This window comes from Callorhinchus milii, unplaced genomic scaffold (assembly GCF_018977255.1).
Source record: "Callorhinchus milii isolate IMCB2004 unplaced genomic scaffold, IMCB_Cmil_1.0 Scaffold11, whole genome shotgun sequence".
NCBI lineage: Eukaryota > Metazoa > Chordata > Chondrichthyes > Chimaeriformes > Callorhinchidae > Callorhinchus > Callorhinchus milii.
In genome coordinates this window covers 9,931,790-9,959,350 of record NW_024704752.1, presented here as the reverse complement: position 1 = coordinate 9,959,350, position 27,561 = coordinate 9,931,790, and the positions used below count along the sequence as shown (strand labels likewise).

General features: G+C 37.7%; 1 protein-coding gene across 5 annotated transcripts; it reads left to right on the top strand.

The window, feature by feature from the left end:
• On the top strand, positions 1-27,561 carry skila (SKI-like proto-oncogene a). 5 transcript variants are annotated; one of them, XM_007903540.2, is made up of 8 exons: positions 1-276; positions 1,355-2,664; positions 15,285-15,374; positions 16,211-16,311; positions 17,006-17,172; positions 18,352-18,614; positions 20,753-20,980; positions 21,385-27,561. In XM_007903540.2, exons 2-8 carry the CDS (start codon positions 1,546-1,548, stop codon positions 21,565-21,567), a joined length of 2,151 nt encoding a protein of 716 aa, XP_007901731.1. In that variant the 5' UTR covers positions 1-276; positions 1,355-1,545; the 3' UTR covers positions 21,568-27,561. The 5 variants fall into 5 exon arrangements, with proteins under 5 accessions (XP_007901731.1, XP_007901819.1, XP_007901779.1 ...); XM_007903628.2 differs by having other exon boundaries at positions 16,934-17,172; positions 20,828-20,980; XM_007903588.2 differs by having other exon boundaries at positions 16,934-17,172; positions 20,825-20,980.

The window sequence follows — 27,561 nt, the reverse complement described above, 5'->3', positions numbered from 1 at the left end:
GTTTTCTGCGTGGGTGGCGCTGACGTCGACGCTTTCTGTGCAGCGGTGACGTCATTGGTGTCAGTGGCTGTTGTCTGCGGCGGCGGTGGCGGCGGCGAGGCTGGAGTCTAGAGTCTGGGGTCGTGTGTGAGAGACGGAGAGAAGAGAGACCGAAGGGGAGAAAAGAAGAAGAAGAAGAAGAAGAGGCGGATTTCGGAGCTCTCCGTTGATAGATCGCCGTCACGTTGTGGGGAAAAAAAAAACCGCGCTGGACGCCGAGGAGCGAAAGGCGAGGAGGTAGGAGCGGTTATTAGTGTGTGTGTGAGTGTGAGGGAGTGTGAGGGAGAGGGTGAGGTAAGGGCCGTTTGTCCTGTGTGTGTGTGAGAGGAGGGCTCGAGCGGTGACAGCTCAGTGTCGGTCAGACAGGGACGAGCTCTGGGGGTTGGAGGGTGAGGGGGGGGTTTGGAAAGGGACAAGAACACGCGACCTGGTGGGACCCCTCTGGCTGTTGTGAGGCAGTAAGATTCTTTTTCTTTTTTTTTTTCCGCCCCCCACCCCCCCCCCACCCCCCCCAAAAAAAAACTATCTATTTATTTATTTATTTTTTAAATTTTATTTTATTTTCAAAGAAAAATCGAAGCTGCCTGAAAAAAAAAAGGGAAAGGAGAATCGTGGTTCGAGCTGTCAGGCGTCCATCTCTCAACCCTCCTTCTCCCCCACCACCAGCACCACACACACACACACACACACACACATTACACTCTCACTCCCTCTTCCCCTCCCCCATCCCTCCACTGGCCAGGATTTGAGCAGCACAGACTGACTGACTGACTGACTGACTGACCCGAGTGAAGATCCAATCCACATATTTAAATTGTTCCTGCGGGAAATCATCATCTTTACTATTACGGAACGCAGCTGTGCTTCGTCCGTTGTTCCTGCTCTCCTCTCCCCCCCCCCCCACCACCCTCCCCCCTCCACACTTTGGCAAATGTCAGTCTTCGATGACCCGGGTCGGAGAGCTTTGGATTGACTTGATTTAAAATACACTTTCGGAAGAAGGAAGGAAGGGTGAGACAACAGCAACATTGCAGAGAGCGGGATTAAGGACTTGCTGGCAATTGATATCGGTAGACATATGAAGCAGTGGGTTTGATCCAAGTGGAATCCGATTAGAATTGCTCGCCAGCGGTCAAAATCAAATCAGTGTTGAGAAAATACCTGTGTCGCGACTCTCTACAGCAGATTTGTACGAACTGCAAATTCCGAGAAAAATGGGAGTATGCATGTTGGGACCGTGTGGCTTGGAGTGATTGCACGAGGCAAGTGTAACGGTGGAAGTACTAAAATAATATATGTTTCATAAAATAATTAGGTGACTTTTGAAGACAAATTGTTACAGAAAGCCAATCTTTATCAATGATGTCAGAAAACGGTGCGATGAAATGCACACGGGAGACTTCTACAAGCCTGTGCTGATTTTTTTGGGAAGAAGCTTTATTATTTAAGCGTGGTTGGTGGGGAAAAAAACACGCATTACCTGGAAAGTTTTTTTTATGAGTAGCAATGACAAGTATACAAGGAGCTTTGAGAGTGGAGGTTGGTGTAACCTTGGTTGAAAGGATGAAGAAAGAACCCTTGAGTGAAGAAGTAATGGGAGAGAGAATTTTCAGCAAAGCAGGAAAAGAACTGAATGGTGCAAAGTCAGAGGAGATACTCAAAGCATCAGGAATAAAACAGGAAGGTGGAGAGGAGTTTCGAGTGACAGAAGGAATACACACAGACGTGTCCAAAAGATGTCTCATATCAGATGTTTGTCCATTAGATCTTAAGCCTGGCCTCAAACATACATTAGCACAATTCCACCTCAGTAGCCAGAGCTCCCTTGGTGGGCCAGCAGCTTTCTCAGCCCGCTGTCCACAAGACTGCATGTCACCAGGGGGATTTGCGCCGATGACATCGCCTCCTGTATTGCCTGGACCTTTGCTGATACCCTCTGACAGTTCAACTGATCTTACTCACACTTCTCTGGAGGGGGAGACTATCTCCTGCTTTGTGGTTGGTGGTGAGAAGAGGCTTTGCTTGCCACAGGTGTTAAACTCAGTGCTTCGAGATTTCTCCCTACAACAAATTAACACAGTCTGTGATGAACTGTATATTTATTGCTCGAGGTGTACAGCAGAGCAACTCCAAATTCTCAAGGTCTTGGGCATTTTGCCTTTCAATGCCCCATCTTGTGGACTTATAACACAAACTGATGCTCAAAGATTGTGTAATGCTCTGATTCATCCTGGCATTCTTCTTTCCGATGCCAATAAGCTCTCTGGCAAAACATGCCTTGCTCAACTACAGGAGACTGTTTCCAGTTTTGAAGTGGAACACCGATGTCTTGGAAAATGCCATGGACTATTTGTACCACAGTTTTACAACCATCCTGAAGCAGCCTGCGTTCAGTGTCTGGACTGCCACATGTTGTTTTCTCCCCAGAAGTTTGTACTGCATTCACATAGATCTCCAGACAAGAGAACATGTCACTGGGGCTTTGACTCAGCCAAATGGCGCTGCTATGTGCAGCTAGGCCGTAAATACTCAGAAACACCCGAGGAGAAATTCCTGCAGGATCTTCTAGAAGATATAAAAGAGAAATTCAGCTTTAATAATCAACGTAAAAGGACACTAGCAAAGGTAAGCTGCAGATATGATTACAGGGTTGATCCATTTGCACTGTTAAGGTCAGAATGTTTCAAGCACAACATGAACATACACTTGTAGTGTATATTTTATATTTCACTTTGGTTATAAAATGGAGGATAGCCCATGGGTTTGATATATTTACTCATTGGAGCCTGAGTAGCAAAATCTCAAGCATTTGGTATTTTGGCTTTAGGTCCACTTGCCTTATAAATATTGTATAACAGGTAGATTAAAATTGCATCACTTTGTGTATTTAAGAAGTTTTCAAGTCTAGTTCACTGATTTCCTATATTCATTTACTTATTGTGTTGGTTTCAGAAAAAAAAGCAGGATTTTGTACTGTGATGTAAGGCAATGCCAGACAGGGTTGCAAAAGAACCAAAGAGTTATAACGCTTGAAGCTGAAGGTTAGAAGTATTATTTCATGTACAAGGTCACTTCTGTAGCCCATGGGTCAATAGTTTACCTTGTAGTTCATTTTTTATTATGCCATTGGATTTCAGTTAATTGGAATATTAGGATCTTTTGTTCAGACTGCTTCCTTCGTTTTGATATTTGTGCCATGGTTTAGTATACTCTTAGACTATTGCATACTGGCCTCAGTTAATAGGCAACATAAAAGGGTAACAACAGCAATTGTGCATAATTCTACAACAACAAGCACAAGATTACATTTGTATAGCACCTTTCACGTCGGGAGGACGAACCAAAGCGCTAAAATAATTGTAGCATTTTAAATACAATGATTATAATGCAGTTGTATTTAGGGTACATAACTACAAATCACAATACATGCCAGTGTCCAGTAGTTATCAATGCTTCACTTAATTCAAATATGATATAGATTTTGGATTTTTTCCCAATAACCCAGGCCGGCAGGAAAATCCTGAGTAAAAGCCTGAAAGGTACCATCTGATCTCATCCTTTGGTCCTTGCTACTAATATACTCTACATTCTATACTAAAATTGATCATGAGGACCACAAAACATACAGAACTGATTTCTTCAACTTCATATTTTTGAGAATATGTGGGCAGTTTCCTTGGTAGCCACACTAAAATGCTGGCATCAATTATAATGGCTTGGAATATTTTAATCAACCAAGAAAATTCAAATATATGCAGTCATATGAAAAAGTACCATTAAAAGGTTTGTTTCACATCATTTCCATCAGGGAAGTGGATTTTTTTTTTGCCTTCAGTGCCTTGTGCCTGACTGGAGAGCAATGAAACTGTTGATTCAGATCTTTGTTAGGATCAGTTCTGAGTTTGGGCACCTGATTCTGTTCAGCTTCAAACATGTTACCGGCATCACAAAGCTTAATAGTGAGTGTTCTGTAACCCACACATTGTGACGTTCTCTTCCTTGCTGTTTATGCAGACAAATTATTTGTACAGGGCAAAATTGTAGGAAATAAGATTGCTCGGTACAAGAAGTGTGTGAACCTTAGCAAATATCGGTACCCTTTGAGCGGATATATATAATCAAGGTATTCTTTTTTTTGAGAAGATTACATGAATTTCAATTCTCCCCAAATTCCAGGGAAAATCCAATTGGAACTGAAGATAACTTCCGTTAACTTCACACTGACAGTGCATACTCTGATTCTCAGTGATTTGGTACCATGGGGAGAAACTTTATGGAACGGACACTATCCTGCATGAAGGGTGTTGTTCGAATACAAGTTGTTACTTATAGTTTTGGAAACAACAACTTGCATTTACATACCCCTTTCATGCAGGGTAGCGTCTTGGCGTGCTTAAGGATGGTGTAGCCTCATACTGAGTCGGGGTGTGAAAGGGAGCCGGTGAGGCCTGGCAAGGACTGGTGTTGTGAGAGTTCGGAATTTTGAATTAATTGGATTTTATGGATAATTGAGCTGGGGACTCCAGCAAGGAGGACATTGGAATAGTCAAGGCATGAGGTGACGAAGGCGTGGTTTCGGCTGTGTGGGGTGTGAAGTATGGTCGGAGGCATACAATGTGACGGAGTTGGAGGAAGAAATAAGAAAAAAGAAAATGTGCAAACGCAAATTCTATTTCAATGTATTTCGGCCATTGTTTGGAAGGTAGTATAAGTACTATTCAGTAAATAAACATTTTCAATATTTTATTGGCCGCTCAACCCTTCTCAAAGTGAATTTGATTTACACCAAATATTTAATTCTATTTAATTGCAACTTGAATAGAATCAATCCGAATCTAAGCATAACAAAGAATAGGACTGGACCCAAAAACACTGGCCTCTAAAATGCTGAGATACAAAATTATCATTGATTTTTTTTCAGAATTACCGGCATTTCATTCAAAGTTCTTTGTTCTCAGAAATCTTGCGCTTTGGAATCATAAAGCAGGTCTGACTGGGAAGTGGATAATAAGTGAGATCAAAGTTCCATTGGATTGAAATCGTTTACTCTGATCTGTTTGGATTCTGAAGATTCTTTGGTGCCCATCCCTTTAGAGCCCATGCCTAACTGTAACTTATAGCTGGTAAATTATTGATAGCAATTAGATCACAGATTAACTAAGATTTACAACTAAATAGTGTTGTGGGCATTCAGTTGATTATAGTAATTGAGTCCAAGGTACTTGGCAAACGTTATTGTTTTGCATCTGCCGCTATGTCCCTTTTCCAGTTTTCTCTTGGGTCTTCGATAATAATAATAATAATCCTTGCATTTGATATAGCGCTTTTCATGTCGGGAGGACGTCCCAAAGCGCTTCACAGAATACACTGTAAAGTGAATTGACTGTATATTTGCGGGCGAACGCAGCAGCCAATTGCGTTCCCTTATTAGTTTGCCCATTTGAAGTTGATGCTAGAGTTCTGGCTCGCAAGTCAGATTGAAACTTGTAGTGCCATGGTTACTCATCCCCAATTACCCCAGAATCCTGTAGAGATGGAATCAATAAGTACGTTTAAAAGAGAGAGAATACACTTGGTTAGTAGGAATGAGTGGAAGTAAAGTAAAATGATTAAAAACTCTGCAAAGATCTAATAAACTGGATAAAGGTTTGATGGGTTGAATGGCCTTCTGCTGTTCTTGTTTTCCTGTGTTCCTAATTCAGCTGCTTTGGTAACTCTGAAATCTGAATCATTCACAAGATCCAGATCGAGGCTGGCTCTGATGTACCTTCCAAAAAGTGGTTATCTACTGCATTGACAAGTTCAGAGCTCTTGGACATTATGACTTTATGCTGGGTTTGATGAAGACTACTATATGTGTTTTTCTCACTTTTCTCACATCAGAAGGATAATTCTGATGTCATAAGGTTATTTTGGCCTAATGGTCTGCAGCAAACTCCAAATCTTGGTCTGGTCCTTTTCTCTTTAAACACATCTTACCATAGTATTTCATATTCCTGGCTTTTTTTTTTTTCCGTCCTGGCTCAATTATCTTAACTTATCAAGTGTCTTTAAATATGTTTCTGTTGACCGTATCTTTCCTGAAAACCTTATCTTAAGTTATATTCAGTTTAATAGTCCCAGTTGAGCCTTATATCTTTGCACCCATAACCTTTCTAATTTGCTGTCTGGACATTTATTTGCTATTGATTTAATTATTTATTCTCTTTTGGGGCTGTTTTGTTTATGCCTTTATGCTGAAATATACCAGTAAACAGTAATTGTAATTTCTGCGTTCTCTAAAGCAAAAGTCAGCTCATTGGTATTGGTGGGATTTTTTGATGAACAATGCTAAACCTTTGAACTGCACTAGCTTTGTTATTAATTGGCAAGTTTCATTTAGAGTGAGTCTATTTGTAACCAATTAAAGTACCGTAATTCTCTATGTATGAGAAAATTGTAGGTGTTAAGTATGTGAATGCTTGTGTGGTTGATAGCGCAATGCAAGAACAGGAAGTGTAAGTGCCAATAGGTGATCTCTCCGTCTGCTGTGGTTAGGCTTGTGATAACCACATTGTGTTTGACTTGGAAACAAGTGACTAATTACGCTCGGTTTCCACCCATGCCCGAAATCCCTACATTTCCCCTCCCCACACTAAGGTGACATCACTGGTATTTCCAATTCATAAAAGGGATGTCGACGGTTCTTTCCCTCCCCTTCACCACCATCCCCCTCCCCCACCCCCCCAACAACTATCACACAGTAATATCTGAAACAAATTTACTGCTTCTCTTTTCTCATGTCCTCAAAGACCTAAGGAGACGGTTATTGCTGTTGTATGGTTCCACAGGCCCTTTGATATCATGGCCAAGTGAGATCTTTGACATGTTTTGTCAACTTGCCAACTGTCTTCATGTCAACTGTGGGAGCATCACAGTCAAGTGTGCTTGATCTTATCCTCCACCATCTTCAACACATCTGCATTGCTCTTGCAGGGACAATTAGATTTCAAGATCTTCGAATTCAAGATCCTCATCCTCACCTACAAGGCCATTCACGGCCTTGCTCTCTCCGACCTACTATCCCCCAACCTACCTGCCCGTACCCTCCGTTCCTCTGGCTCCGGTCTGTTCCACATCCCCCGCCCCAACCGCCCTACCATCGGTGGCCGGGCCTTCAGCCTCTCAGCCCCGAGGCTCTGGAACTCCATCCCTCAGTGCCTTCGCCGCTTCCTCCCTTTCCTCCTTCAAGGCCGGTCTCAAGACCTTTCTCTTCAACTGTGCCTTCAGCTCCCCTCTTGACTCTCTACCCCCTCCTCGCTCCCTCCCTTCCCTCCCCCCACCCTGACCATTTCCCCCCTGCTCGGATCCCGATCCAACTGTCCAGCGCCTTGGGACGTCCACCCGACGTGAAAGGCGCTCTATAAATGAAATCTTGTTGTTGTTGTAGATAGCGGTCATGAATGTCAAGGAGTGGAAATTCTGGGTATTTTTTATTCTGATCCATCGATATTGCTAACACCACTACCCTAACCCTGGGTGACAGCTTTCTTTGTCTTAACCAGGAATTGAAGCTGGGACATTGTATGTATAGTGAACACCGTACCATTCAGTGTATTTAGTCACTTAGTTAGCGTGAGCCCCATATTATTTTTAATTGTTTAATTATTAAGCATCATATGATTTATTAGGGGGAAAATGTAAAATATAAACATAGGTTATTACCATCCAGAATTAATTTCATTTAAATATGCAGTGGTTTGAGCCTCAATGTTTTCAGCTTGATTCTGGTAAGAAACATAAGATTACATTGGATTAGTGCTGCAGGGAGATGGTTCACCAACTCACTTTGTCATAGTAGTATGTGGATTCACATCTGCAGACCATTAAACTGAGGTCATTTTAGGTCATGGGCATTGTTGAGCAGAACCCAGGCATTTCCCTTAGAGGGAAATTGTTGGGCTGCTCTTTCTCTAATGACTGTTACAGGCTGGATTTGGAGACAGAAATATTTTGGAGACTGAACCCTTTAAAAACATGTATATAATGTTTTTCTCCATTTTTTTTCTTTGGCACATAAAATACCTGGAAGCCGACTTGCTCCAGACTTTGTGGTACCAACGTGTACCAGGATGGATTCAAAAACCAACTGGATTTATTTTCTCTTTTTTGCCTTTTTTTTTTGCCCTCAGGTATCAAGCATCTGGAGCCTGTTCAGATTCTCCACATGCTCGTGAGGTTGAGTTTGTGGCCTTGGTGTGTGCGTGAATTACAGAAATGAGTCTCAATCCTAACACTCTATTTGTCTATTAAGAAATTCTAAAGCTTAGTACTTAATACCAGTGATATGTTCCAAATTCCTTTGATGTACCTAATATATATATATATATATATATAAGGCAGTGCTGTCAAATGTTTTTAAATTTATTCCATGGTATACTGGTGGGTATTTACTTAAATTTTTCTTAATCTACTTTTAAGTAAGAAAAAAGTGACTTGAATTTTTATAGTGCTTTTTCATGTTTGATATTTCAAAGAGGTTTACAGGTTACTGCTTCATGGCAGCCATTTGCACTAGCAAGATCCCACAAACAACCATGAGATAAATGACAAAATAATCTTGAGGATTAATAGCTCGGGCAGTGGGAGAGAGAAACATCCTTTTCGTTTTCAAAACCTGAACTGTAATGTGGGATCTTGGTTATACATCTCATCAGAAACCCTTTAACTTTAATATTTGTAAGTTATACCTTTTAGTATAGATACAGCTATTGATTGGGGTAGAGAATCAAAACATTGGGTCTCCTTTGGGTGGAGCAAAAAAAAGAGAAAAAACACTAAGATTGGAAATGGAGGCAGAAACAAACTGATGACAGAGTATTTGTGGACTGATGAGTTGTTTCTTTTTCAGCTTCACCACAGTTGGAACGCAAGCTATCTGGTTGGTTTGTTATTGGAATTTTCTGGAATTATGTTCAAGTTTCATCGGATAGTTTACTTATTAACTTTCATTTGAATATGCAACTCGGGGTTTTGGCTTATCAATTATTGCAAATTAGAATTCACTTCTTGAGATGGTAAAGTTAGCAGAAGAGAATACTTTAAATACAAACTGTTTTCTATCAATTAAAGTGAAAAAAATCTAACAGGAAATGTTCCTATTTTAATTATTTTTCAAATGTAAAAGATTGTTGTTTGGCAGTAGTCTATAGTTGTAGCAGGGAGCCAGCCTTCGGATACCAGACAGGGAATGGCTTCAAAAGGAATTTATGCTTTGTGATTCAGCAAATGCCTGGAGGCATCCAAGTTAGTAAGCCAGTCAATAAATACAGGCTTGTAATGCTGCCAATCAATATATGGTCAATTTAATAATTAATGCTTTTTGATTCCATTCTAAATAATCCTCCAATGGCTTAGTTAGTAAGTGTAGTGCCTGGTGTGGTGCTGTGTAAAGCTAGGCAGATATGTTGGATTCCTGTTTGTGCTGATTTAATTGATCTCTACTGTGTCAGTGCTGAGACAATTCCTACTTTTACTGCTTTAGGCTTGGGGGACAGAAACCCATAATTGAGATTTTGGCTTCTTATCACAAGATGGTGTGACTCCTGCTGGAAAGCATGTATCTTTCAATGTGTGTGTGTGCATCAATGAATAAATGTAGAAAGCTTTTGCAGTTATGGCCTATTTTTATACACAATGCAAAACTTTGTGCCATTGAGTGCCATAAGCTAACTGAACATATTTTTAAAGTATGTTTAAAAAATCCAACAATGTTTAAACTACTTGCTCCCAATTGCCTTAAATGCACCTTAATGCCTTAATGTGTATGTAAAAGGTGCAAGATAAATGGAAGTTGTTAAATATATTAAGCAATGACTTCTGGTTTAGAAGTCATTTGAAATGTTATCTAATAAAAGAATCTGTAATGACAGAGAGTGCTTCATCCTGAGCTTGCTGCTTCGAATAGATAAGAACAATACTGTACTGGTTGGTTTGTTAAGAGATAAATAGTTCCTCATAAGAAATGCAGCTCCAAGAATTGGAGACAACTTTTGGTATAGGTAATACAGTAAAACTTGCTTAAGTTTTATCATTATAAATCATACATACTAAATTGTATATTCACTTGAGTCCCATTCTGTTTCCTACCAGCCGCTTTGAATCTCAGGAAACGTTGTCTTGATCTGGTGATGCATGGGCAGAAGAATTTCATTTCCCGTGATTCAATGCGATCCAACGCTTGCCAGTAAGTGCGATTGCGGGGACGGGTCAAGACACATTGAATTGGGGGAAATGTAGTCTTGACCCATCACCTCATGCGCACTTAGCAACTGCAGGGACGAACTACCGCATGCACACTTACCGGTTGCATTGAATTATACATGTGCAGTGTAGATTATTGATTAAATCAGATTTTCTATGATTTATTCAGTTTGCCTGCAACTCATATTTTGCATAAGTCGTATTGAATGTTATGGACCCGATTGATACGACTTATGTGAGTTTTACTGTATAGGATATTGCTCAAACTTTACAAATGATTTTCAACTCGAATGACTGCAGGATGTTATGGCTCAGGCTGTGTTTTATGACACCATTGTGCTATGTGGGAGAGCAAAGCACAGTTTCCACACCTTCAGTCAAAAGAATGCTGTTAATGTTTCATACAGCATTTTGTCTTTATTCTGTCTGTATTTTTTAAATATTATTTATTGATTTAATACACATGCTTTCTTGAGCTGAGGGGCATTACAGGTTCCATGGTGCAATTCAGGTACTTGGTATTGGTACAGTACTCTCAGATGCTGAATAAATAGCTGATAAAAACAAAAGGTAATAATTGCAAGTAATTGGAGAAAAGAAGTTTGGATGCTTCTTATACTCCTTTACTCAATTTTCCAGCAATTGCTACCATTAGGTGTAGGTTGGTTGATTGCAGGTTTCACTAATGTCTGCACACATACAAGCCTTCAGAGTCGATACACTTGTAATGTGATGATGTAATTTTCTACAATAATAAGGCACAAAAGTGTTCAATACGAGGTCTTAATCCAAGTTAAGAATTCTTAACTTCCAAATTCTTAATAATTCTAAATCCATGCAATTTCAGTGTTTTATTATCTCGGTTCAAATTTCTCCTGCCTCCGTGTATTGCATAAAATTCACATACATGTAATATTTCTTAGCAGCTCTTGCCCAGGAAAGAGAACATACTTTGTTTGAAAGTAGATTATTACTACTTTTTAAAAGAGGAAATAATAAGTGGTAGTAGATATGTTTAACTTTATGAATTAATGCCAGAATAATGCTGAAACCTATCTATTGATCAATAGATTGTGTTTGATTGACTTGTTCTAAACATTATATATGGCATAATTTCTACTCCAGACCACAATTTGAATGATAGTATTTATGATTGATTTGATGGCTGTGTCGTTAGTATATGTCTAGACACAAAATATGTAATCCAGCTGACTTTGGCCTGTTCAGTGTTCTTAGTGGTTTACTTTAAAAACACTGAACATGTGTTTATAGTAACCAGAGAGCATTACCAGTTTGCTGATGGCTGTGTGGTTCAATGTAATTTTTGTTGAAATAAAGAGTCACTTCTCCGCTCTCTTTTCCCTCATTGACAACCATTATCCTGGGATTCCAGTTTAGAAATAGCTGCACAATATTTTTAAACCATGATATTGTGACTGCATCTCTAAATAAAATAAGATTGCAAAACTGGTATTATGAGTTCTATTAAGTTCTGTACTGGATATTTCCTCCCCAGAAAAATTCTAATACCAGCTGTGTTATTGGGCAGACAATTTTTGTTCCAGTCAAAATATCTAAATTCATGGATTGATCTAGATTTGCTGGTTGTTGTCAAATATCTTTGCATCAACTAGCACTTGGATCATTCAGTTTGTGGAAACTAACCACTGCTGTACAGTGCAAAACCAAATTACGTGTGTATAGTGCCTTTCGCGTTGGGAGGACGTCCCAAGGCGCTGGACAGTCAGGGATTTGGACCCGAGCAGCGTGGTTGGGACCATTGAGGGTGGCGAGCAGGGTGGAGAGCCCAACCTGCCAGTTCAGGTAGATGTTAAAGATCCCATGGCACTATTTGAAAAGAGAAGGGAGTTTCTCATGATGTCCTCCAAAGGGTCCCCCAAATAACTCCATGGTTGTTTGTAAGACATTGCTGTATATAACTGGCTGTTGAGTTTTGCTGACAAAATACATAAACATTCCATTTTACAGTAAATCCTATGAAGCGTTTTGGGACGTCTCAATGATGTGATATGTGGCTGTATCAAATGTGAGGCTTGTTACATTTTTCAAATAATTTATTTTTGTCCAGAACTGTCATTTATGACAGTAATAATATTTCTTATATTTGGTGCATTGCCTTTTACTTTGGGAGGTCTTGACACGTTTAACTGAAGTGGAGCGACTGTATTTGTAGGCAAATGCCCCATTGTGCAGCCATGAAATGAATGACCCATTTTATTTGGGGGATTGCTGGCCAGGTCACCAGGAGAGTAGTGCCATGGGATCTTTAACATCCACCTAAATGAGCAGACGAATATATCATCTGAAGAACTGCAATTCTAACAATGCAACATACACCTAGCACTACCATGCAGTGTCAGCTTAGGTGATGTAAGTTCAAATCCCAATGTGTGACTTGTACCCACAACCTTCTGACTCGGAGAGTGCTACCAACTGAGCCAAGCTGACATGCATATGAGTGAATATGAGCTGACCTGACACAATATATGAGTAAGTTCTAACCTTGCTTATGCAGTATAGTTCTAAAAGATTTGTGAAACTGAAAACTTTTTATAATATGTTTTTTTTGAAGTAGGAGAGACAGAATTTGAAAATTGTTTTTACAGTAGGAGTTTAAGAAAAGTGAGAGACTTTTCACAACACTGATGTATTGGTGGAATAAATGAATCATTTTCCTGAAATAAGCCATAATTTCATAAACCGTAGGTGGGGAAATTCTTTAGTTGCTGAGTTTTAATATAGTGGAACCCTTTAGTTGCCAGCTAACTTAACTTATGGAATGACAACAATATGTATTGCTGCTGTTTACTTGTTAAACTTAAAAGGAATCAACCATACCCATTTCCAGTTGGCCCCTTACTTTTAATCGAATGTAGATTTATTTTGTAAAATGATGTTGAAGCCACGTATATAAAGTAATCTCAAAACCACAGGTTGTATTTTTGCAGTTGCTGATAATATCATCCTAATTTCCACTGCTCTAGAACTTTTCTAACTGAAAAATGATACAGAAAACCATCAGTAAATAATGAATGTTTCAAAATGCAAGAGATTTGCTTATGATTTTGGTATCAGCTGGATGGGACTGTTGTGATGCAGCAGGAAACTGATTTGCTCTCACAAAACAGCTGGCACTGTGGTAAATTATAATGTTGCAGGGTAATTATTTTGGAGCACTCTTAATGACTATTGCCTATGTTTTATAAGAGAGATTGACCAGTCATAGCATAGCCAGTATATATCATCTGAGTGCATTACATTTTAGGAGTTTTAAGCTACCTGTCAGTCATACTAACAGTAATTTTTATAGAAGAAACACACAATTGTAATTCATTATTTAACCTACTAAAATTAGACAAGTGGCTGACAAAGCAAAAATGACACCAAGTGTGTTAATGGAGTTTTTACCCAATTTTATTCCACTTCTGTCTCTAATTGCAATAGTTTTCTGTTCTGTTTTTAAATGGACAGAAAAAAGATGTCACCAATGTAAACTGAATGTATGAAGAGTTTCTGTTGGAAATCATGTTAAAGCTTTATTGATTCATCTGGGCTTAATTCAATCTATTGGCAGGTGTGTGGACACCTGACCTCCTTCTTTATTGTGCCTTCATATAATGATTTTAAACGTTGACAAACATGAGGTTCTGAATGTACTGGTGCCATTTTTACTTTGTGTACTATCCAATGGTCCTAGTACTGGGATGTCTTTTACATTACTTAAGTAGGTTCTAGCGTACAAAAAGAAACCTTATAATCTGTATAAACCTTATTGTGAGGCTGTGTTGTCTCCAAAGGAGCAGAGAAATACCCCAACATGGTTCTTGCCAGCAGTAACTTAACCAGCATGAAGTTTTAACTTATGCAGCCATCTGCACCATGAAGCTGAAAAATTATTCCCCAGTGCAAGGTGCTTCGACACAAAACAAAGACTACCTGCTGGTCAACCCATTTTCCCCCTCTTGTGTTCATATATTTTCTTTTTGTCCTTAGGCTGTTTCTAATTGTTCCCTGCTGATCTGTTTCTCTATCTGATTGTCTGTCTATTGGTTGTGTTTATTTTGTCCATCTGTCTACATTTTTGTGACTCTTTGCCAGCAAGAACCAAAAAAGTCCTTACATTTGGTATAGAACCTTTCATGGCGGCAGCATGTCTCAAAGCATTTCACAAGATTTACTATAAAGTGTGGTGACTGTATTTTGTAGGAAAATGTGGCAGCCAAGCATAAAAATGAGAAGAAATTAAAAAACACAACAGCAAACAATTGAGCAAAAAACCCTGAAAAAAGTGTACAAAATCCAGAAAAGAATAAACTTATTGGAAAATTAAAATACACAGGTGAAAGATCAAAAAAATATTTTTTTTCTTGCCCTTTAAAACCTTTGAGGGAATAAAGTAATCTACAAAGTCTTGGGAACACTCCAATTTTAGTCCCGTCTCCAACTGCCTGGTTGTTGGTACTTACAATAACAACATATGTTTAAACAAATTGGTTAAACTTAATTTTTGAAATTGACATTGGTTGAGGTGCAATTGTTATGATCTTGAACAAGTAACAAGAGTATGTCCCCACTTTAACCGCCGACTCTTGTGGAGATTACCCGTTACTCAGTTACTCAATTGTCAGTTTACAAGAAATGAAAATAGAGCCTCAAATGTCAATAAAGTACTTTTATTCATCTTCCAAATAGTGCTTTCTGCAATCACTACTATTAAGTAAAGGATACCAGCTTGACTAAACAGAAAACTTGCAGTAAAGTGCAAATGTGTTAACCAGTAGTTGGATTCCATGATCCAAGTTGGAAGTCGAATAACTTCCCATGACCTGGCGTCACACTGCTGGAGCATGAAAAACTAGTCTACTTGCAAGTGCAACTAAGGAATAAATGGTGTCCATTATCATCTATTTTTTGATTCTTTGATTTTTTTTAAAGAAATGCATGTGTACTTCTTACATCTTTCATTTTCTTTTTTGCTATAGTCTGTCTCTGAAGAATTTCAGCCGAAGAAAACACGATTGGTACATTCGGACTCCCAGGATGAGATGTTGGAGAAGAGCTGTGATAGAAAAGTACGTGTACTGTAAGATACATAATGTGATTAACAATTTCTAACATGTATTTTGATGCGGGAGAGAAGAGGGAGGGAAGATTTACATTTATTGTACCAAAAATTATGGTGCCAAAGTGTTGTTCTGTGCAGTTTGAACTACATGCACCAAATTCTTGAAAGTGTATTTATAATTGAGGAAGTCTTCCTACATTTTTAATTTCAATATGCAAATAAGATGGCTTGAACTTATTCGAATTTGAATCACATAATAAACCCCACTGCATCACAATATTCAGCATAAAATATGATAGAAAGTTTTGGTAACATTGGCCAATTCAAAATGTATTTAGATTAATAGCTTTATAAAACATTTTGTAAAGTAAGGGTTATGTTTCAAATGTTCTTTTAAATTCTCAAGAGACTGGTTATAACTTTGAGTTTTAGACTTCATACTGTCATTATGAGGGAAACATCATTGGAATATTAAGACGAGGATCATTGGAATGTTAATCTTTGGAATTTTAAATTTCATTCTAAAATAGTGCACTTAGTTTCTGATGGTTGCGTTATTAGTTTTCACTGACCAATTGCTTTTATTGAACAAAGAGATTTGCTGCAGCAAAATATATCGGACAATCTTTACAAAGTCAATGTGGAGTTTGATAGACAACTGCTCCCTTTGATGAGAAGAAAGTTGCTTCTAGTTTGGGAAGATCTTTGATTTATTTCATGGTAAATACGTTGAAAAATGTTTCAGATTGCAAATTAGATTCTGAATGTTTTGTGAGAAAATTATGCAGTGTTTCCTCTGCACCTGCCTTATCTGAGTTGTTCATTTTTGTTTCTTAATTGCAGTCTGACTCCCAACATAGTCTGACATTCCATCACTGGTACCCAACTATTAAACAGGAAGTGGATCATCTGACTCCGCAACATGCTTCAGTTATCCATCCAAGGTATAAATGTAGTGGAACAACATACAGCTTTTCTGCTGCTTATTTTTTATGTCTGTTAAAAGATGGTGGCAAACATTAGCTGCTGCTAATAATAATCCTATTTAATATGGCGCCTTATCACATCATCGAGACGTCTCAAAGTGCCTCACAGGATTTTAGATACGGTGCCACAAAATACCAATGACAATTGTGACTTCAAAATAAATCAGATTTACTGGAAATTGCACCAGACAGTGCAGTTGAGATATAAAATATTTGATATCACTGGTGCCCTCTTGTGAATTTGTATAGCTTGCAAGTGATATCTGGTGGAAATGAAATACAGCGCAAAATCCCTGTTGGTTCAATGGGTAAATGTAGTACCTAACATAATACACTGAGGCAAAGTTAATCTCAGCCTAATTTTACTATTAAAAGATTATTTAAAACTCTTTATCTAATTATGTTCCCTAGTCAACATTCACTAAATTGATTATATCGATATATTGCCTGAAGAATTAAAATGAGGGCGTGAGAGAATGAAAACTTAAAATAAACACTCCACTAAAGATTAAATTCAGGCCTGTATGGGAAACCAGTTAATAGCTGATTCTCTCTAAAACCATGTTTTCAAATTCTCCAGCTGTCTGCTGTACATGTACGATAAGGTTATAGCTCCAAATGTCTCATTGGCTCCACCTTTACAACGATGTAGAGATGCTACCAGGACAGTGGATAAAGAATCCATGATGGGCACAAACACTGTGCTGGAAGAGGAGGTGAAACATCGGAGGGAAAATGTGAATAAGAAATTGATTTCCTGTGCTGTGTTGTCTCCAAAGGAGCAGAGAAATATCCTAAACATAAACTCCTATAATCCAGGTAAGTGCAACATAACAAAAATAATAATAGATGCATTTGATATAGCAGCCATAATGATGAGACCATCTCAAAGATTACACAACGTTTCTGTAAAGTGTAGTGAATGCATTTGTAGACAAACGCAGCAGCTGATTCTCATACAGCAGTTTCTCACAAACACCCATAAACTGAATGATCAATTTTATCTAGATCACTGGAAGAGACTCCTTTCCATTTTTAAATAGTGCCATAGGACTGGAAGGTCCATCTGAATAATGGGACCTTAACTTAACATCTTATCTGAAGACAGCACCCTCACAATTCAGTGCATCCGCAGTGTTAGCATAGACTGTGAGCATGATGCAGGCATTCCAATATGCACTACGACAACAACAACAGTTGCATTTATATAGTGCCCTTCACGTCAGGAGGACATCCCGAGGCACTGCAGAAAATATCTGACTGGCCTTTTCTCAACTTATTCACTCACATATTCTTGCATGATTTGCAGAGTACTGGGGTCGAGGTGGTAGAGTTATAAATTTATAGCAGGATAATGTTTGCATAAAAGGCAATTCTGTGCTCCAAACAGCCTGCTTGTATAATGTGGATGCAGAAACATGCTATGGCGGTGACCATGGTGAAAATAAGAGGATTCCCTGTCTAGCACCTTGTTCAAGATGATGTTTAGGGGAGATGTGTGGCTGTGTTGTTTGCTGCAGTTTTAGGTGTAGAAGAATTTAATTCATTGTCTGAACATATTGGCTGATGCCAACTGCTCAAGCAGTGGGAGCAGAAAGTTGCACTCAACACGGTTGAAGGCTTTCTTGGCATCCAGAGAAAGCACCAAGGTAGACGTGTGGATGTTTTTAAAGTGATGCATCAAGTTGAATTAAGTTTACCTATGAACATTTTACTTGGAGATTTTTTTTTCTCCATTTGGATGTGTCATGCTACTGTAAGTGTAAAGTTGAGTTTTTTCTATATTCAATTGTTCTTACAATACTCATTTGTTTAATTCTTATTGTGCCACAGTTAAAGGGTCACAGCCTGAACACCACCACCAAGCAGTTGTGTGATTACACCAATCTTTCGTAATTTTGATGATTATTTTGAAAATAAAAATAGAAAATCAATAGCAGTTAATTGTATAAATGAGTAACTAATTCATTCAAATTATGAATTCTTAATTTTCTTCAGGCGTCCAAGCCCCACAATGTACTGTAAATTTGGAAGAATGCATAAAATCTGAATATGCTGAATATACTGGAGAGAAAGATATGCAAAATGTTGCCATGGAATTGAGCAATAATCTGTCAAGTACCGAGAGGGAAGCCAGGAATTCACATCAGCTGAGTTGTGAAGAAGAGAATGAAAAAATAGTGGAACAAATCATGAAAACCTACTGTAAACAGCAGGAGAAGCTGAATACCACACTTCAGCAGAAAAAACATCTTCAAATGGTAAAGTATATAGGATGCACTTTTAACAACAGAAATCTGTGCCATGGAAATGGCCAATGGCTAACAAATGACCAAATAATGATGATCCTCCTTGACTGGGAGATACTTGGGGTCTCCTTGGAGCTGATTACACAATGGAATGTCAGAATCGTGGCAGTCTTGGTTGTCCAATTCCTGTGTCATGCTGGTTTGCATTACTTCAGGGCAATGCTGATAACAGACCAACCAGCCTGGCTCAGCAGCAGGATCTGGAGGTGTAGACCAGTCACTGGGAGCCACTCAGTACCTGTTAATCCTAATGGGTAGGTCTTAGCTGACTCCTGACTGTCCAGTGCCTTGGGACATCCTCCTGATGTGAAAGGCGCTCCATAAATGTAATTTTGTTGTTGTTGGTTAGCTGGACACGCAGTGGGAAACTTGCCAGACTGTATGGCAAGCTATCTTGCAAGCTACATTTAGCTTGTTAACCTCCAGCTGTACCCCAATGCACACTCTTTAACAACAAGCAATTGCATTTATGTAGCGCCTTTCATGTTGGGAGGACATCCCAAGGCACTGGACAGTGAGGGGTTTGCACCCAAGCTGCGAGAGCTGCGAGTTGGGATCAGAGAGCGATGGAGGAGGGAAGATAACTGAATGCATGGTCGTAAAGGAAGGTCTTGATACGGGCCTTGAAGGAGGCAAAGGAGGGGCGAGGTGGAGGGGCTCCGGGATGGAGTTCCAGAGGATGGGGGTAGAAAGGTTGAAGACCCGACTAAAGCTAGTGGAGCAGGCAGGTTGGAGGACATGCTGCAGGCCGATATACCAGTTAGAACATGCAGATTATGGCACTACTTTCAACAGGATTCTTAATATCAATTTCTTCTAATAATCGAATGCGTATCACGCTGACTCACTGCATTGGTTTCCACATGATGTTCTTCTGGGTGCTTTGGATCAGAGTGTTATTTATTCAGTTACCTGTAGGTTTAAATATTTACAAACCTTTTTGAATGCTGTTGTGAATGCTGCATTTTAACCCCATTGTCTACAAGATTTCTGAGTTATTTATTTCATTACCACTAGATGGCGATTTTGCCCATCTTTTGCTTATGCCACATTCCATTTCGATCAATTAATTGTCGAGTAATTGTCATACTGTTTCAGTTTTGTTGGATAGCTTTACTTCCTCCAAAGACATTATGATTTTCAGTAGGGTCTCAAAGGATTATTACAAAGCTGTCTGTGTGAAACTGTGCATAACTGTATACTATAGAATACCTTTTCTGGTATTAACTTGACAGTTCAGTTTTCGTTCATACAGTTCACAGAATAATGTTTAAAATCTGTATGAAATGACATACAGAACATGACATTACTGTGGAACTAATAGCAGGAGAGTAAGAATTGTAGAAGAACAGAATAAAGCCATTTGAATCATTGTGTACTGTGCTGTCTTTTTAAAAGAGCAATCCATTCAATTCCATTTACCTGCCTTTTCCCCATACCCTTACAAATTATTCATTTTTAGATATCTGTCAACTTCCCTCTTGAAAGCTGGTATGGATTCTACCTTGACCACTGCTCCTAGCAGGGCATTCACATCCTACCAACCCCGTGAGTAAATAAAATTCCTCCTAATCTCCCTCTTTGCTCTTTTGGTAATTAATTTAAATTGATGCCCTCTAGTCACTGACTCACCGACTAGTAAAAATCATTTCTGCCCACCTACTCTAACATAATCCCTCATAATTTAAAAATCTCTATAATCTTATATGTCATGATCATGTCCAATAAATGTGATTGAGAGAAAGGGAGGAGTTGTGTGTCAAATTAAAGGTACTTGTCTGGGAACCTTGATCTGCTGTAATGATTGTTTTTTAAATTACTAAATTTTTTTTTGCAACATGCGCAGTGTTCTAATTATTGCTAGATACATCAGCCAGCAAGGCTTTTACAACTATCATAAACATTTGTTCATTATGGAGATCAAAGTCTATTGATTAAACTACCATATTCAACTGTAAATGTGAGTTTACAACAAGACTACTAAATAAATGAATATAAGACCCAATAGATGCAATTAAGTGTTTTTTTTTTTAAAAAGTCTTAAAAATCTACAATAGATTAGTGATTGAAATAATTGCTTTTCTGTTCAGGAGGTAGAATTATTACAAGTAACAAAGAGCATGAAACTGAAAGAACTGACTGAGGAGAAATTTGGGTTACAGCAGGAGCTGAAGTCTCTGCAGTCTGAGCATGCTCAGAAAATGAATGAAGTCCAAGATGAACAAGTGGAGCTAGAGTTTCGACTGGAACAACTGAAGCAAGGCTGCATGTGTGACCATACATTGGGGAGGAGCCAAGAGGCTGAGTACACTGCACAGGTAAGCAATATTTGCTTTGGATGCAGCTGCTATTTGTGATAGAATTTTAAACAAATTAAGGACTATCTCAAAATAAAACAAAAGAATGTGCATTGAAATGCCTCAAGTGCTTCAAGGAATTACTACTGGGTGTGCTGACTGTTTCATTAGACAAACAGAACCCTGCATGTTTGATTGTAGCCGCCCAAGTATGTGAGATGGCTGTCTCTAAAAAAAATTCAAAGTTTAGTGTATCACTTTTAATTTTGATATGAGCAGCTAACATGTCGATTACAAACTTTATTTTTATATTCCTTGCCGTAATGGTTTAATCAAATAAAATTGGTCGTGAAATGGATATATCAAATGCAGGGCAGTTTTAACTTGTGTTTTTTGTCTCCCCTTCCCCCTTATTGATTGTACAGTTGGCTGAGTTAAGACAAAGGCTAGATCGAGCTGAGGCAGATCGCAGAGAACTTCAAGAAGAATTGAGATGTGAGCGTGAAGCAAGGGAAAAATTGGAAGCCATGGTGAAAGAACTAAAGCTTCAGATTTTAGAAACGTCGGAAAATAAAGGTGGATTGGAGGTGAACGCTATATTGGAATGACAACAAAGTTTGTTCCAAGTCACCTGGCGTTTGTTGTGAAGTACATATGACATTGCTATAATAGGAAGATTAACAGGACTTGGATTCATATCTGCAAGAATGCAGTGCAATGGAGAACAGTTGAGTTGGACATTGTGGAATTATTTGCAACTAATCCATTTTAAAGCAAAAAGTAGAAATCTAGCTACAACTTATTGAATTTTGTTTATTACAATGTATATATTATATATCTTCAATACAATGGCATAGCATGGGAAAAATGTTATTTGGTAATGACTTTTGCGCAGTTATATGCATGTAATGCCAGGCAAACATAATCTGTTTTCTTTTTCCTTTCCGTTGCTTTAAGGACGACTTTTGTTGCAAACATCAGGAATGATGGTCTTATTAGGTATCTCGAAGAAACCAATTTACTCTAAGTTGCACCCAAATGTGCACAAAATTTACGTTGTACTGTATAATAGGTCAAGTAGCCTTAAAGGTCATGCCTGGATTTATGCATATTCCTAGTAATGTTCTACGCCTCGTTTCTGACCTCTGCTGTTTTCCTTACAAAGAGTAGGATTATAGCTTTGGCTTTGGGTTCTAAAGAATTAGAGCTAGCACGGGATGATATGTAATATATCAGAGAAAATATATTCACACTGTTAGAAATGTTGTAGTTCCAAAGCACAAGTTTTAAGGCACAATTATGATCCTCAAACATTATTTTCTGTCAAATAATTTGACAATGCCTCAAATTTTGACATAAACACTTAATTACGTTTTGTCCAAGTTCTGATTAAACCATATAAAATGTAAAGATTGTTCTTGCAATCTTAACTGAGCATAAACAACATTGTATTCTCCAAATGCCCTCTGTCATAAATTATTTTAAACAAATCTTTGATTTGCAATTCAGCCCCAACTTTGACGTAATCAATGTGCTGACAACAAAAACCAAAACATGCAACTAGATTGCTTGTAATTGGCACATTTAATCTGCTGCTGTTATGGGTGCACTGGCCTTTCTCTGGCAGTACAACCTTGTCTTTCAGGACATTCATGTAAATTTAATGAGATATGTACATGCAGAAAAGGGGGCATTTATTTGTAAAACTTCATAACACGAGAGCTTTGTGTTAGTTACATACCTGCCACTTCCACTGGTGCCTGTACCTTCTGCTGCTACTATGACACAGATCTGGAGGCTCTCTGGTTCTGTCGCCACTCAGACCCAGTATTATATCACACATGAATACTGTGCATACAGGGGGCAGGCTTGATGAAACTTAAATAGTTTTTATTTAAATTTCTTTTGATTTGATTTCCATTTTTATATTTATATATTAAGTTGATCACAATAGCTCTAGCAGCCCTGCAGCAGTGAAGGATGTGAGATCTATCAATTCAAGTTATAAAGCCACTATACATGTGCTTATGTAGGGCTTGTCATTTACTCATACTTCTAGAGCCTAGTTTTGGTGTTTGTTCTGTTACTTCCCAGACTCTGTGTATATTTTTTACAAAATCTCTTGATGAGAAAGTAAAGATTAACTTTGCCTGGCATAATAAATACCTCTGACCATCAGACATTTTATGTAACTATTTCAAACGGTTTCTACAACATCGCGAACTGCCTTTTGTGTATATAGAACCTATTTATTCCTTAAATCATCTAACACCAGCATTTCAAGTTAACACTATCTACTAGCGAATTAGCTAGTAGCTATAAAATCTGCTGTTGTCTTTTTTGGGCAGCTGTAATGTGTGGCTAAGGACTCTTCAAATCTGAGATGTGACTAAATTTAAAGATAAATAGCAGTTTAGATTAATAGTAAGGTCAGCATTTCAGGTATTTTATTAGGTTTTAAATTGAATTTAAATTAACATTAAATTTAGTTAATCTTAAAGATGAGTTACAAACGTGAAGTGCATAATGCAGCTTCAGCTATCCATCCTCCTACAGTTACCATATTTTTTTAAAAAGAAGTATGATGCTATAAATTGACCTCTTATTTCTTATCAAAAGGCCCTTTAAAAGAGAATATTTTTCTGGCAAAGTAAGGTAGGAGACAGAGGGTTAAAACCATTGTACCTAAAGTACAATAGATTTCCAAAAGCACAATACACATTCACATTGGTTTGTGGACTGTTTAAGGCACTTGTTCCCCACTCCCCTCTCATCAGCAGTATTTGTATCCTTGCTAGCAACTGTGATTCATAAATCATTGAAAGGAATCCTATCATGTATTTCACGTTATTGTTTTGTATCAAGGGCTTTAGTTTTTTTTGCTTGAAACAGTTTTAATTATTCACTTTAATTCACCCCATCACAAAAATAGAAGTAGGATCTAAACTCTATGCAGATCACAGCCGTACTAATTTAAAAATGCTTTATTACTATCCACATTTCATAGCATTCCTCCAAGTTTTGATATCCTTTTTCAACAGGGTGAGAAGACGCCACATATCCAATTAACACTTCTGTAAGCATTGTGGATTTACCTCAATAATGTTAATTCTATTACATTTTCAGCAAATTTTATGAGTGAGTTCCTCTTATCTACCTGTGAATTTCTGTTTGAACGAATCATGCTGGATACCTTCATTGCATCTAATAACAATATGAACATATGTAGTAATTGAACACTAATTAATCACCTCAATGTCTTGGTTTATCAAATTTGCATAATTCTTACAATTAGATGCCCTTCTCAGACTTCTCCTTTTAGTTTAGAAAATGACACATGATGACAAACTTATTGTTGCTTATAATGTCCATCAATATGGATTTGCTACCTCAGTAACTTACCAAGTTGAATTCAATTATTTTGAGTCCAATTCAATTAGTTGTACTTTTGCTTTTTTTTAGTTTTGCTTTTAGGTTTTTGTGTTAGGTTAAAATCGGGTTCAGCAGAAGTCTATCCAGCAGTCTTCTGTTGCTTGAGTTTGTTGCTTTTTATTGATTTATATGTTTGGAAGAATCTCACTAGCTGTAACTTAGTGAAAACCAACATCGATTTGTCTTTTACAAATTGGGGTGTTACAGATCTCCCATTAGGACGGAAATTGAGACAATTTGCAAAGCAAGTATGCATTTTAAAATAATATGAGCAAATGCAGTGTAAAAATGTGAACTCTGTTATACCTACCACTGATCAGAGAACTAGTGATTATGATATAAATTTCATTGCTCACAAAGTGAAGAAGCAAATAGTTTTGAGCCAAGGGAACTGATGCGCAGATGATTTTGATGATGGTGTGAAATGCAAGAATTTTACAGTGATGTGGTGGAGGAGGGAGGGGATACAAGCAAAACACTGAAAATGGTTATACTTTTTATTGTTCTCTCAATTATGTTTTTCAAAGCTCTACATTTACCATTGAGTGGTTAGAGAGAGAACCTTTTTCAATAGATGTACTCACTTCACATCCCAAATGCTTACATCACTTGCCAACCTAAAGATGTGAATAAGGATTTCATAATTGAATGTTATTCATATCCAGCTGGAAAACATTGTAATACTTTCCTACAATGAAATCTCGATCCTATCAACCTTCAGTTTCCCTTCTGACCCCCTCTCCAAGCAATGGTATTACATAGATTCATCTATTGAATGAGATGGGGGTAGAAAGGAGTATTACTCCCATCATGTATGCCTTTGTCATAATCAAACTTATCTCATATTGTATATTTGTCTAGCTTTAGCCCTGCAGTTAATATGTGGATGCACCCAACTCTCATACTGTACTTAGCTGGGCTTTTAAATTTCCTCCATGAATATATTAGCACTGTCAACATTATTTCCATGAATTCATTAACATGCAGATGGCTATGGGGGATTTGAGCTAATCCTTTAAACCTGTTGTGACACGTTTTACATCCTAATTTTCATTTCACAGCCTTGCTCTTCCTTTTATTTCATTTATTCATTTTGCACTTATTTTTTAAAAATCATAGAACATTGTGAATGTTCATAAAATAATTCCTAAAAGGACAAGTCATAAATGTTTCCTTTTTTGGAGTTAGACTAAGTTGCTTTTTAATAAGTTTACTATGTATATTTTGTTGGGATAGAAATAAGCCCTGGTACCCATTGCCTAATCCTCACATGATATGGTTTTGTGATTTTGTTCTGTATGTTTTATTTCAGCCCCACAGCTAATACAAATAGGATGTGCTATTTGATCTATCCAACTCAGAGCCCTTGACAATAAAATTGTCACGTGGGAATGAACAGTGTTTCTGTGGCCCTGACAATGATAATTATTTTAATTTTCTTAAACTAGGGTTAATTATAACTACTAATTGGACAAACATTTCAGCAAGAACTACTCTCATTCTGTATTATGCAGGAGTAGGCTATTCGACTCTGCCACACTCATGGCAGCTCTTCTGAATTCCATTTCTCCACCTTTTCTCTATGTCTCAACATCTTTATTTTCCAAGTTCATACCTTCTCTCTCAAAATACATTAATTGATTCTGTTTCTATGGCCTGTTTCTGGTATGCCTTATCACATCACTTTGTGTGTCAACATGTATTCTGGATATATTTTAACCACTTAGCTCTTAATTTTAAGATTATGTCCCCTGAATTTTTCTGCTAGTTCCTTATCTATCATGTAAATTCCCTTAATTATTTTAAAGACTTAAATCATATCACTTAATTATCATCTTGTATGCTCAAATGTCAGTACATCCTTAAAGTGTGGCGTCCAACATGAGCACTATATTCCAGATGAGGTCTGAAAGAGAATGTTACAGGATGGAAACTGACCATTTGAACCAATATATCTGTGCCTGGGGGTTTATAGTACACATGAGCCTCGACCCCTCCTAATCCTCTCTCCTATACCCCCAGTCCCTTCTCCCTCATATATGCATCAAGTTTCCTCTCAAATGTGTCAATTGAAATCTTCAAGGTGTGTTCCTTGAAATCAGTTATTTGTGATGGGGTGAATTAAAGCGAATAATTAAAACTGTTTCAAGCAAAAAAAACTAAAGCCCTTGATACAACAAAACAATAACGTACCATGAAATCTCACTACCATTGGTAAAATGTTCTGTATTTGTTTAAACAAAAACTTTATATTTTGTTTTTAACAGCCCTGCTATTTTAATTAGGGTTTTATCCTTTAAACTGTCGTCGCCTATAAATAGTTGTGTTTATTCAAATTCACAAAGGAAAATGTATGCAATAATCTAGTTCTGAATTAAAATAGCTAAACCTTTAGTAGCATGACAAACATTTGTATATACTAGCCAAGATTTTATTCAATCCAAGTTGGGATAGTAACTCATCAGCATTGCATTTTATCTGAAGTGATTAGATTTGTGTGGCCATTTATCTGTGATTAAAATAGTTTGTATGCTGCATTCCATATAAATGGCATGTTTTAAAGCCTTGTTTTAATGTACATATTACTCTTGTTATTAGTCTACGATACCTGTTACTCCCATAATATCACAACGTGCATTCTGGCAAGGCCAATTAGTTAGCCAGTTAGAGTTGTGCTCTTTGTAAACCTGCAGTTATGAAAGAGTAGAGTAAATTTTGAAATCAACATCAGCAGATCTGTTCCAGATAAGATTATTTAAAATAAAATTTGTCTGCTTCATGAAGTGCTATAATTCCCTATGGTTAACTACAGATTTCTGAAAGGTATTCCTTATTGACATAGATTTATTTAGATTCCTATCTTCAGTTTTCTGAGTTAATTGTTGGCATCAAGAAACCATAGTAAAGAAAAGATTACTAAAGCGATAATCTATATTTTCTTTAATATTGTTATGTAGCATTTTCACTTACAGATATTAATGCTGAAATAATATATTTTTATTGATTAGTTGTCTGATTTAATCATAATATAATTCTATCTGTAGTGTATTATTGGAATTCCTACCATCCATAGGATACTTAGATATGAATGAGTTCTAACATTGTCATCAGGGGCCCTCAGAACTATGGTGTACTTAGACAATAAATGATCCCTTTTGCTATCACTGGAA